Genomic DNA, 13,258 nt, shown 5'->3' with positions numbered 1-13,258 from the left:
TTACTGCTTCATGCATGTGTTCCAAAATTGATGTGATGGAGAGAGAGTGTAAAAATTTGGAACTTTGAATGCATCTAAACGGTGCCCCAGCTGCAATTCAAACAATTGCGTATGGTGTTGAATTTTGGAACTGCGGGGCGAGCATGTGGCCTACCCCGAATAGTAGCAGGAGGCTGCCGCTCTCTCTCTCTCTCTCTCCCCGCTCGTACTACTGCTACTATAGTAGAAGCCAATAATTCTAAATTAACAATCCATCCCATTCCCACCCCACCTGCCTAGTTGGGTTGGGACTTGGAGGAGGCGGCGGCGGTGTCAGGCGAGGAAGACGACTCCGTCTCCGTCTCCGTCTCCGTCTCCATCCCCCCCGGCCGCCGCCTCCTCCTCCTCCTCCTCCTCTTCTCTTCTCTCTCCGCGACAAGCAAGTAGGGAAGGGATCCATCAGCAACAGACAGAAAAGCCAACCAAGCCCAAGACCCATTCCCCTCTTCTCAAAAAGCCAATCCAATTCGGCTTACGACCGAGTTGAGATTGGAATTGGATCCCAACAGCAACAGCGCCCAAATCCCCCATCGCTAGCTGCACTGCAGTCCGATGCAGCACCGCCGCAAGCCCGCCTCCGCTGCGGCGCCGGCCGCCGCCAAGCAGCCGCCCTCGCGCAGGCCCACCGCCCCGCTCTCGCTGGCGGGCCTCGTCGTCGCCGTCTTCCTCCTCGCCGTCTTCCTCTACAACGAGGACGTCGTCAAGAGCGGCGGCGGCGGCGCTGACGTGGCCGTGCCAGGCAGCGTCGCGGTCGCCGGGCGGGCGAGGTCCCCGGACCTGCGGGTCCTGCACCACCACCATGAGGAGCACGAGGAGGAGGATGCCGCCACTCAGCCCCCGCCGCCGGCCAAGCACCACCAGCAGCAGCAGCCGCAAGTGCCCGCGGGGTGCGACCTGTACCAGGGGCGGTGGACGTTCGACGCGGCGGGGGAGCAGTCGCCGCTGTACCGCGAGTCGGAGTGCGAGTTCCTCACGGAGCAGGTGACGTGCATGCGCAACGGCCGCCGCGACGACTCCTACCAGAAGTGGAGGTGGCAGCCCAACGGATGCGACATGCCCAGGTACCGCTGCTTCCATTGCTGAATCCGATTCGATTCCATGGATTCTCTCATTGATGAATTTTCATTGCTTGCTAGTAGTTAGCTTGAGGCACACATTCATTGATGATTGACGGCTTTCGGTTTGTTTTCTTCATGTCTTCTTCTTTATTAACAAGACAAGATATCCAAATCCGAAACGCGTGGCGTATGAATGGCATGATGATTGATTCTTCAAGCCAAATTGAGCTCAACAGCTGAATTGGCTGGCTGGCTGTAGTAGTAGTTAGTAGTAGTAGGGTTTCCCTCCCTAGTCCCCTTGGATGGATGGAGGCTTGGTGCCGTGCTGGGGTGGGGTACTTGACTTGTTCTTCTTCCTCCAGTCCGTCGTCGTCTCCTCCTCTTGCCAGTTCAACCTTGCACAGCACCAAGTGGGCCATGCCATTTCATTCCTTGATTGAAATGCACATAAGAAACTTACACTGATTCACAAGAAACTTGCACTGACTTGGGATCCCTATGCTATGCTATTGCTATTGCTATTGCTGCCGCACGAGTAGATCCATCCAGTCTCGTACTCCTAGTTCTCAACAGTACCAGTGCACATGCCGCAGAATTAGCACTAGAATGCTGCGACTGCACGGGAACCGTGTCTCGTGACCCAACCCACCGACACTTTTCCTCTCCTGTACTTGTACTATAGTTGTGTGTAGTAAATAAATAAAGAGGTAAATAAACAAAGAAATGACTGCATCGATAAATACAGTAACAACTACTATAAATATATATGTATGCATAATGCAATACTACTAATGCAGGTTCGACGCGTCGCTGCTGCTGGAGCGGCTGCGGAACAAGCGGCTCATGTTCGTGGGTGATTCGCTGAACCGCAATCAGTGGGAGTCCATGGTGTGCCTGGTGCAGTCCGTCGTGCCCCGGGGCCACAAGACGCTGCAAAAGTTCGTCAACAACGGCTCGCTCAACGTCTTCACGGCCCATGTATGATGATCTTGCTGCTCCTGCTCTTGCTCTGTAGCAGCCAGCATCTATGCTAACGGGATGGGAATACTAATCGCCAAGCCATCGATCAAATGCATGCAGGAGTACAACGCCACCGTGGAGTTCTACTGGGCGCCCTTCCTAGTCCAGTCCAACTCGGACGACCCGCAGGTGCACAGTGTCATGGACCGTGTCATTGCCTGGCGCGCCATTGCCAAGCACGCCAACAACTGGAAGGGCGTCGACTACCTCGTCTTCAACACCTACATCTGGTGGCTCAACACTTTCGAGATGAAAGTCCTGTAAGTTTTCACCTCTTGTTTCCGTGCTGGGCATTTTCATTTTGATAAAAACAATGGTTTGAATATTGAATAAAATTCAGAAAAGGGAGTGGTGCTCTGAGGAATAACAAGGGGGCGGCAGGGTGGAGCAAGTACGCGCTGGTGGACCGGCCGGTGGCGTACCGGGAGGTGCTCAAGACGTGGGCAAAGTGGGTGGACCGCCACATCGACCCCAACCGAACCACAGTCTTCTTCATGGGCATGTCGCCCAACCACATCACGTACGTATCTCGATCCATCTTCTTCTGCTAATGACGAGGCAAAGCATGCAATTTCCACCTTGTGCGTTTGCCATTGGCACTAGGAACGGGTCCTCGTGAGTTGCTGGTGGCTATCATCTAAAATCCCCCACCCTCGCTAAGCCACAAGAAAGGGAGGGAGGATTCTCTAGTAAGAGTTTGACCATCCATCTATTAGGGGCCACGCGCGCACACGCCAACCACGATCAAGTATTTTTTTTTCTTTTTTTGAAAAACCACGATCGAGTAATTCAGCAAGCATTTAGGAGCAGAGTACAGCTGGTGATAGCCAGCCTCTGCAGACAGAGTGATGGGCATGTAATCTGAAAGGGTCAGAAAATAAACAGAACGACACAAGGATGGATGGATGGATCTGCATGATCTGCCTGCATCCTAGACCATACCAGAATTGCCCATGCTCTCAGCGTAGTCGCTGACATATATGTATATTTATTTATTTGTTTGAAATAAACATATATGTATATTTATATGTGGGCGATGCATGCATCCATGAGATTGATTCATTCCTGTCTGGTCCCTCCCCTACCTACCTAATCGCAGGCTCGCTTTCCAATCCGTCCTCATCGATGAATCAGTCACCCAATGTAGCTGGCTGTTTAATACGATCGAGGATAGTAATTAGTAGTCGTCGCGTATTTTGCCGGAACAAAAGAAACAAAATCCAGCCTATGCTATACTATTGCCTCTGTCTTTTTGGTTGGTTGGCAAGTAGTAGTGTCGTTGCTTTCAGGTAGCTTTTATTCCATAGTCAGTCCTCTGATCTCTGCCGGGGTTGCATCATGCAGGCCGTGGGCGTGGGGCAACGACGGCGGCATCAAGTGCGCCATGGAGACGCAGCCGATCGTGAACCGGACGGCGCCCCTCAACATCGGCACGGACTGGCGGCTGCACGGCGTGGCGCGCGGGGTGCTGGCGCGCTACCTCCACCGCGTGCCCGTGCACTTCGTCGACATCACCGGCCTCTCCGAGCTGCGCAAGGACGCCCACACCTCCGTGCACACGCTTCGCCAGGGGAAGCTGCTCACCCCGGAGCAGCAGGCTGACCCCAAGACCTACGCCGACTGCATCCACTGGTGCCTCCCGGGCCTCCCCGACACCTGGAACCACTTCATCTACGCCCAAATCGTCTCCTCCTCCTCGGATGCATGATCACCAGCCATAGCATTTTTCTTTCATGTTTCCTCCTCTCTTCCATTCACTTTCTATCCATTCCGTTCCGTTCCGTTCCATTCCTAGCTAAGCTGAGTAAACCAAGCTTCCTATCCCTAGCCCGCAGCTCTTCTCTTCTCATCTGTAAAGTAATTAACTTGTGAGTAGTAAGTAATTTTATTTAATTGATTTTTTTGGTTGGAGAAAGATACAAGAGGGAACATGAAAAGCAATTGGTTAGTAGTCTGGGGAAGGAGAAGTTCAGCAAGCACTGCAGATACATACATGTTATATTCCTCTCTAGTTTCGAGTGGCCTACAAAGTACAAACTACTAAGCAGTAGTACTTCAATTAACTAAACGACGCCTGCAAGGCACGCCCAAGGGCGAATTTTCCTCACTTCACTTGATGCTGCACACTCGAGCCACCAAAGGCAACCCACAAATGAACTGGTGCGCACACAACACCAGCACTAACCTATTGCATTTTTCCTACTTTGTTTTTCTTCTATGAAATGAAATCTTGTATAGCACACAAGATTTTTGGAAACGCCGCAGCATTAATTCGCTATATATGCCACCTGCCTCAGTAAAGATGTAAAAAAATACCCCCTCTATCCCAAATTATTAGATATTTCAGCTTTTCTACGTGCAATCTAGATGCATAGCAAAAGCTATGCACATAGAAAAGCCAAAACGACTAATAATTCAGAACGAGCAGCACAGTTTAGCATTCTCGGTACGGCACATACTACACATACGCACCAATGTAAGAAAGTACATCAGGCGTGCCACCTCATGATGACACATTCTAATTCAACAAGGCTCCTCGATATTCTAACTTTTAACTGTCATCAGTTCTATTCATCCATCCTCCAGGATTTCAACTCTCTTATTCAATGGTACAGACTTGGTATACTAGGGGGCCTTGGTACTACATATCATCACATAATCCTATTCGGCAACGTATCCTACTCAGCAAATAAGAGATTCATCGAAAAGTAGGATCATCTTGACACCTTTTCTCCTCCCTTGCAACCACGGACAGGCTGCATAGACTTGCTTCTTCTTGCAAGGTTTCCAACCATGCAAATACGCGCCAGTCTGGACTGAATGCCATGGCATCAGGGTTCTCAGAAAGTCTTCATTTGTCAATTTCTTCTGGTAGTTTAACGTTTCCTAAATGTATTAGCTCCATTTCCTCTTTCCAAATCTGCAGCCAGAGTACGAAAAAGATTATAAACAGATACAAAGTAACTACAAGAATGCTTAGCAAGACATAACATATAAACAGAAAAAAAAGGTATATATACCGTGTGTCGAAATTCAACCCTGATGTGAGGAACATTTGTTTGGTGGATGTCATTGCCTGCAGGACCCCTTCTGTAGTAGTTTCTCCCAATCCAATGTGACTAAAAAAGATAATGTTAGAGCTCGTATAAAGAGGGGGGAAAGAAGATGGTCAACGTATCCAAAGCAAAACAAACAGCCATATAGATGAGCAAATTTACCTTGAGCCTGTGAGAGAAACCGGACTGGTACACAGAATTCCTTGCTATTTCACACAAGTCACACGAACTCAACTTCCAAAGCTGCCAGGAGTAACAAGCAATCAAAATTAAGAAGGTCGAAGTGGGCGTAAAACAAATATCAGAGAGAGAGAGAGAGGGATGGAGGAATGGACATTACCGAAGCAGCGATACTGTATTCTTCAACCAAAGGTTCCTTTGTCAGATGAATTTGTAAAGGGTCATCAGTTGAGAGAGACACGTTAAGTCCTCTTAGGAAAAATGTAGGGAAAGGATTCCGGTGATAGTCAATAAACAACGAATTGTTACTCAAAGGAGACATTGCAAGACCAATCTGAATAAGCCAAAAAGAAGGCGTTTAGTTTCTCAAGGGACCATACGAAAATCAAATGGATGGCCAATCAATAGAAAATACCACCACTAACCTGAGCAAGATAATACAGGTATTGAAGAACAGGGGATTTCCTAAGATTAACCCCATGAGCAATGTTATGTGAAGTAAGGAACGCTGCAGCAAGATGATCGATATCGCCAGCCTGAAGATATAAAAGTTATCAGGTCACTATGGTCAAGTTCAATCTAGAGGTGTAGTCTACCATGTTCAGGTTCAATCTGGAGATGTAAGTAATCTATGTTACTCATATACCTCCCCACAGTGTGGACGAAGTTTGATTGTTGTCATGCCCTTGGACTCACGAAGCTGCACTTACAAAAAAAAAATTCAAATCACCCAGGGTGCAGTAGTCAGATGAATTGTGAAAGAGAAGCTAGAATAAAATAAAATTCACGCTGAAAACTTTTTTTCTGCAGTGGATTTTCTGTGTTACTTTTCATTAACTGAGCGCAGGCAGATTTCCATGCAAGATGTTTACCTTGTTCAGTGTGTACAGATTGGCATAACAATAGTACACATAATATGCATAGGCTGGATTGAAAACATTAGTCCATTGCTCAGGTGTTGGCATATGTTTCGTTGGGCGCCTTTCAGGTTTGCTTTCATCATCCACCAAATCCAACCCAACAACCTGAAGAATATTAGTACAAAAAAGGTAATTATAGCTAGATCCTAATATGATGAAAATGGTCCCTTTCAAAATAGGGGAAATAATAAGGTGGAAACCACCCATTCGGTGGATTATACAAGTATTTCCACTAACCTGTTCTAAGAAAACATGGAGCTGAGGATGTGAAGCAGGGTCGATAGTTACTTCATAAAGAGGGAGAAAAATGTTGTCAAGGAGGTTTTGGAACGAATTGATTGTGCCCATCTCCCTGTATACATTGTATATCCGAGGAATCTGCAGAGAAAAATGAAATAGTGTTTAGTGTACCTATTCGGGTAAAAACAAAAATTAAAGCACCTCAATTATATTCTTGTTCCATTTCGTGTTAGCCAGAGTTTAATATTTAGTTAATGAACACTTGGACACAAGAAAGGGAGCTATCAACCTGAATTAACCAAACGACATTCTCACTGTATAACTCATTGTTCACTATCCAACTAGCCATCTGGTCCCATTCACTTTTCTTCCTCCCGTAAATAGATATCCGATACTCGGCCATCTGGTGAAGGAGGTTACAAGAGTCATTAGCTGGGCCCATTTTAGAAGAATGAATTGCTAAAATTCATAGCATAGCATGCTAGAAAGATCACTAAAATCAGAAGAACTAGTTCCATTTTTTAAGAAAACAAGCTATGAAAAGTTAACACACCTGATATTTACTTGCTTCAAGGTCGGAAAACACTTCTTTTGTGAGCTCAGCAAGGAAGCGACCTGTCCATGTGCAAGTCATACTGACCGTGAGCTGAATGCAGCATGTAAATAATAGCTGCACCATAGCTGAGATTTACTCATCAAGACAAAATATTTGCACCTTGAATAAGATTATCCTGTTTTAAGAAGATCTCCCTCAGACGAGATTGGCCACATGGGTTGTATTTCAGATTGAACTTGTCAAAACGATGAAATGTGCTCTTATCAGCATGGACATCTAAGAGATCAACATTGAGGTCATACCTGGAAGGGAGATGAACGGGTTACTTGAAAACTAGTAGCCAAAAGATACATGCAAGCATATTCACATATAGAAATTCAGTTACCCAGTCAAGTCCAAACTCTCGAAAACCTCCTTAAGAGTCAAATAGGTCCCGTCTCTAAAGATTACAACCTACAAAAAGTTTGGAGTGAAGTCAGATGCAGAACATCACACAACCGAGACAAGTTCAGAAAAGAAAAGGTGGATGCACCTCGTCAGGTTCCTTCCTCAACTTTGACTTGATAAATCTCAACAAATGCTTCTGGTTCATGCATGCGGAGTGATGAACATGAGTATCAACCTTCCGAACATTGTAAAAGTCCCGGTGCGGTGCAGCTTTCTGAGCAAGCAGTTCTCTATCCGCATTGACCATCAAATGAAGATTAAATTTCTGACAAATCCACAAGAGTGAACATAAGAAGGAGTAAATATAAACTGGTGCATGAACCATTAGCATTTATTCAGTAAGATTTATGATCAGCCTATCTTGGAAACCTGGTCTGGAATACATTCACTATATGCCAGCAACCTCAATAAGATCTATGAACCAAGCTAATTTGTGGTGTACTGATGTAGTACCTCCAGTCAAAAAAGGATGAAGTTCAGACAAGGAGAATTAGCACAAAAGAACACTATCCTGCTTGTCTGAAACATCAAGTTCTAGCGACCGAGCCCGGAGGTAGTATACTAATAGCCAAACTTGTAATATTTTTGTTTTTTCTATGCCAGGTGCCAGAAAATACAAATACAGAATGCATGTCAACATGGACAAACCACATGATTCCATGAAAAGGCTTAGTTGACGTGACATTACCGTCACTAGACTAAGTAAACTACATAACGGATACCTGTGCAGAAGGTGCACGCGATTAAAAGAAAATGGTCTGAAGAGAATTACTTGCTCTAGAAGATTTAAACGGTGGTGACACACGGTTCGGATATCCCCAGCAGCCAATACACGGAGGATGTAGTGCATATCAGTAAAGAAAGTAGTTGCATCAACAACAGGATAGAGTCTTTCTTTAGCTGTAAAGACACAGAGAAAGGAGTGATGTTCAGTGTACCATAAACCGAGTCATCAATGCATAAAGTTAGATGTGGAAATGAAAATATGGAATTATTTGTTACTCACAATCTTTATTGGGGTATACATGAACGACACCATCAACCATCTCAAAATGATGCTAAAAGATAGTAAATAATTAGGGAAAGAGAAGGTAGCTTAGATGAATTTTTGTCCGGTCAACATGCTCATATCTAAAGAACTGCACTTACTTCAGTTTTAGCCTGATGTTCATAGTTGAATGGATTCGGGTTAGGTTTTGGAGTACTAGGATCAGTTATGATTTCCTTCTCCCAAGGAGCAACTTCTTCTCTGAATATGTACCTCTCACGCAGCTCAAGACATTTCTGAAGAACTTTATATGCTTCAATTTCATCAGAAGAAGGAGTCTCTGAGGAGGAAAAAAGAGCTGTGACACATATAACAAGAGCATGCAACAATAGGTTTCATAACAAGTTAGAAATCAGGTAGGTTCATGGAATAAGAAAAATACACTGCAACACCTAACCTCCTACTGAGAAGAAGCACCGTCCCTATCTTATATCCCATGAACCGCCACCAAACCAAAGAAAGAAAACGCTCCCTATCTTATATCCCATGAACCGCCACCAAACCAAAGAAAGAAAACGCTGGCATGTAAACATTTGCAGAGAAAATAACAAACCCCAGAAGCTGAACATGTTAAGTTTTTTTTTTAAGAAAAGAACACCAATGAACAAAGCAACACTGTTTTACTTACAAAAGATTGGATCAAATAGATAAAGGGATAAACAGTGGTCCATACCTACAGCTGTTATGTTGATCTTACTGAAGGTTTCATGCTCAGGCTCCTTTCGGAGTATATCAGCTGCTATTGGGTTAAGCTGGGGCGCATGCAGACTGCCAGTTGCACTATGGGATCTAATCATCTGTGTTGATGGTACTGCTTTTAACTCCCCGTTCTGGCTTGTTTTATCTGGAAGGAGCTCTGATTCCTGAGCAACGGAACAAACAGGAAACGAATCACTGTTAGTCTATAATACCATTACAAGTAAGATACATTTGAAAGAAAAATAGAATACTGACCCAACACACACACAAGAAAAATGTACGAGTGTACAACTGCAGCATTGGAGAAATGTCACAAGAAAATTGCAGAAGAAATACATAAAACATAAAACAAATATCATGTCTGCAGTGTAGCAATACTGGCTATAAACAAGCACATTCACAGTAAATAGAATAAATTACCATTTGTGATTCCATAATCAACTTTAAAGTATTTTTTGAAAAAAAATGAACAGAGTTATTTTTGTTTGGTGATTAATAATTTCATAATTTGGCAATAATATACTCATACTGTTGCAGCTTAGACCAGCTCCTAATATGCAGATGCGAGCGCGGTTCATCTCTGCATTAACAATTAGACATGCTTTCAATAACAATATACATGGTAATTGTTACTTGCAACATAGCTTAAGAAGCTTTAGCTAAGGCCTATATAACATAAGCCAAGGCCTATACAGTGAGCTGAACCTCCCGGAATCGCATAGATTTTGAGCCAGGTTGCATTTAGCTAAACGGAGCACAGCACTGTGAAGATCCTCAAATAAAAAATATATGGTATTGATGGATACAATGTACACACTAGTAGAAATAACAAGCACATTGGTGTTGCTGGTTAGAGTAAGAAAAGACATCTGAGACTTACAATAGCGCCATTTGTGGTCAAGTAAGCAGCATCATTCTTGGCATCTGGAACAAGATCCTCCTCATCATCCGAATCTTCAATTCTCTCAAACGCACTGACAGTAGGGACAGGGGATTTTGGTGTAGTCGGTCTAACAATAGCTCCAACTCTTTTAGTTGAACCTGGAGAGATTACTGGCCTACCTGAAAGGTAAAGAAGTCCAACATTAGCAGGACAAATGGTCCCGCAATACAGCATTGCTAACCATGCGTTCATGAACGTTTGCAAGTTTAAACACGTGATAGCCACCTACTAAATAGATCCGGGTTTTTCAGGTTCTCCCGTGTGCTCATCAGGTCATTTCTGCAGGTTTCAGTACTCAGCATGCACTGCTACAGCTACTTGAGGGGCCCAAAAAAAGGTGTCATGGGGCATAGAGCTGAACAAGCTAGAAACCTGTCGGAGGATTTCTCCAGCCGGGTGGCGGAGTGCACCCGACTAATCCTAATTTAGGATGAGTTTGAGGAAGTCAGGAATGCTAGATCAAGAGGCGTATGAACACAGAAAGCACACAAGGGTTTAGAGTGGTTCGGGCCGCCGGAGCTGTTCTAACGTGTGTGCTCTCCCTTTTATAGGCTCAAGGGAAGCGCGTACACTAAGCGGGGTCCCGATAGGTGGACCCGGCAACATACGTACACATTGGAGTTTTTAATGTCTCAGATCCGGAGATCTTCCTCATCAGCCTCCGCGCGTGTCCTCTACCAGGGTATGGTCATGTGCCATATCGCTAGCACAGTGTCTGCTGTCAGTGACATGCGCATGAGAGACATGCCGTCACTGAAGGGTCAATTCCCGCTGACAGGCGAAGGGGCTATGTTGACCTGCCATGCTGTATCCCCCTCGTACTGTAGCTGCGCACGCCGCAGCCCTCCTGTAGCAGGTCATAATTACCCTTCGCTCACACGCGCGCCGCTGTGATGTGACTACACGCCCCTCGTCTGCGCACGCGGTGCGGTGACGCGACGCGCCGCCTCGGTAATAGGCGGGCTTACCGTGATGTCGGCCATACCTGCCCGCCATGTCAGAGGGCAGCCCATGCCCTGTCTCGAGCACGCTCAACCCAACCACCCGCATTTAATGCGGTAGTTGGGTTGGCTTCTCGCAGAAGACTGGAACCCTCCGGACACGTGGTGGCGCTGGTATGCAGGCGCTCCCGCAGGGACACGTGGTGGCACCGGACCTCCTCCTCGGAGGGATAGGAGGTCCGGGCCCCCTGGCAGGCTCAGGCGCTCAGGCCCCTTGGGGGTCCGGCTTCTTCACGTGGGGGCCCAGGACCACCCCGCGGTGGTCCGGCCTCGTGACAGCCGTTCCTGAGCACATTATCCTTGCGGGCACGCGGAGGCACCGGACCTGCCAGGGCGTGGAGGGAGGCCCAGGGACCGTGCCCCCAGCCATCAGGCCCGGGCTGTACGCCCTGTTGCCCAGAAGCTTAGCGCGTGGTTACGGGTAACCTCGCGCTCCTCGGGCTGGACACACTAGTAGGAGGTACCCCTGTTTGTATGTACCGACAAAACCATTCTGAGAAGCCTACTTGGGAACGTTCTTCCTCAAATTTACAGAGAAATTACCAATTCTTAAACGATCAGCGTAAACTACACCATGACACCTATAATCAAACATAATAGCTGCAAACCGAGATCGACTGACAATACCCTCTCTGGATCAAAGGACACAAGAGGTGCAGCACAGTAACACTGAACAAATCAAACGATCGCGCACATTGTACAACCCCAGACAAGTAAACACTTCACTTCCCTACATCGTACTACCGCGCCGGTCACATCACATATCACTATACGAGCTGGAGCCTAGGAGCGGAAAACAAAAACAAATAAACAACAGGTTTGGGGGTGAGGGTGGGGTACCCTCTCGGCCGGTGTGGAGCGGCGGGAGCCCCGGTGGGATGGGCATGGTGCGGCGATCGTGATCCCTGTGCGGCGGAGTGTGGTCTTGGTCCTCTTCTGCATCCTCCAGGTCGTAGTCGTGGGCTTCGCCATCAGGAGGGAGGCGGGTGCGGCGGCGTTGGTCGCGGGCGAAGCGGAGGAGCTGGTCGAGGGTCTTGCGGTGCATGTAGTAGGCAGAGGCCGCGGCGAAGGAGGCGCCGACGAGCGCCGCGACGGCGAGGTGGAGCGCGTAGGGGGAGTCCATCGCGCTGCCGGCGCCCGCCAACCTCTCTCTGGCTGGGGTTTGGGCGAGTGGTTCGATGAGGCGGCGGCGCCGAATGCTCGGGGGGGCGGGGGGGAACCGGCGGGTGAGCTTTATACGAGAACAGGGGAGGTGGGTCCCCCACTCGGTCACTGCTCTGTGGGGTCCCCTCTTTCTACGCGACGAATCTCTGCTTGGACATTCTTTTACCTTGGAACTTTATTCACCAACAATTTTAGTTCACTTTTTCTTTCTCCCCAAAACAGCATTTGTTTATGCAAAGAGAATCATTTAATAACTACTATGTTTTCTGCTGTACTAACTGATTTTTTGGAAAACGATTGATGGAAAAAATGAGCCTTATTTCCCTGTTCAAAAGGCAATTTTGTGAAAATAAACTAGAACTTAAAGATTTAAAAATGCATGGCTAACTAAGAGGCACTTATGAACTGGAAACCTTTTTTTTTGCAAGTGAAACGGATTTTGAATGGAAAACTGAAATATGGTGTGTGTGTGTGTGTGTGTGTGTGTGTTTTTTTAAACAAAGGCAGAAGCTCTGTCACTCAATTAAGACAAGAAAAATGGTGTATAATAAGGATTGGGGAGGGCAAGGGATACTTGACTACTCAAGCGTTGGGAGAGTGACTTTTGCTTTTGCTTGCACATTTGTCGCAACCACAGCAATCCAAATGAGATATGCCCTGAAACGTGTCGTCCAGCATCGTTCGTGCAATTGGTTTGCGACAGACATGATCAACTTTAGGCAACTGGGAAGTGTGCTAGCAGCATAATTCTCGGGAGATATAGAGTGATAGTCCTAAGAGGCTATTAGTTTTACATGGAGTAGATCCGAATCGTTTGACCACCTCGATGCGTGCTTCTATGCGTCAAAACTAAGCCTGCTTCAAGGGTAAACTCCCAACCCTCCTCC

The 13,258-nt window shown here is 46.7% G+C and overlaps 2 protein-coding genes across 2 annotated transcripts; one reads left to right on the top strand and one right to left on the bottom strand.

The window, feature by feature from the left end:
* Positions 1–228: 228 nt before the first annotated feature.
* Positions 229–4,116, top strand: LOC112880315 (protein trichome birefringence-like 28). The gene is made up of 5 exons (XM_025944867.1): positions 229–1,100; positions 1,895–2,075; positions 2,178–2,377; positions 2,458–2,637; positions 3,462–4,116. The coding sequence occupies exons 1-5, from the start codon at positions 592–594 to the stop codon at positions 3,823–3,825; spliced, it is 1,434 nt and encodes a 477-aa protein (XP_025800652.1). The 5' UTR covers positions 229–591; the 3' UTR covers positions 3,826–4,116.
* A 306-nt stretch (positions 4,117–4,422) lies between these two features.
* LOC112880314 (probable AMP deaminase) lies at positions 4,423–12,418 on the bottom strand. Its single transcript, XM_025944866.1, has 19 exons — positions 12,048–12,418; positions 10,144–10,325; positions 9,238–9,427; positions 8,666–8,844; positions 8,523–8,574; positions 8,289–8,416; positions 7,602–7,781; positions 7,455–7,522; positions 7,229–7,371; positions 7,067–7,128; positions 6,803–6,916; positions 6,511–6,651; positions 6,226–6,378; positions 6,000–6,053; positions 5,779–5,889; positions 5,514–5,687; positions 5,336–5,416; positions 5,138–5,236; positions 4,423–5,037 (listed from the first exon to the last, which is right to left on the bottom strand). Exons 1-19 carry the CDS (start codon positions 12,328–12,330, stop codon positions 4,969–4,971), a joined length of 2,463 nt encoding a protein of 820 aa, XP_025800651.1. The 5' UTR covers positions 12,331–12,418; the 3' UTR covers positions 4,423–4,968.
* Between the last annotated feature and the right edge of the window lie 840 nt (positions 12,419–13,258).

This window comes from Panicum hallii, chromosome 2, assembly GCF_002211085.1.
Source record: "Panicum hallii strain FIL2 chromosome 2, PHallii_v3.1, whole genome shotgun sequence".
NCBI classification, from domain to species: Eukaryota; Viridiplantae; Streptophyta; class Magnoliopsida; order Poales; family Poaceae; genus Panicum; species Panicum hallii.
The sequence above is the reverse complement of the archived record's forward strand: the minus strand, read 5'-3'. Positions and strand labels throughout refer to the sequence as shown.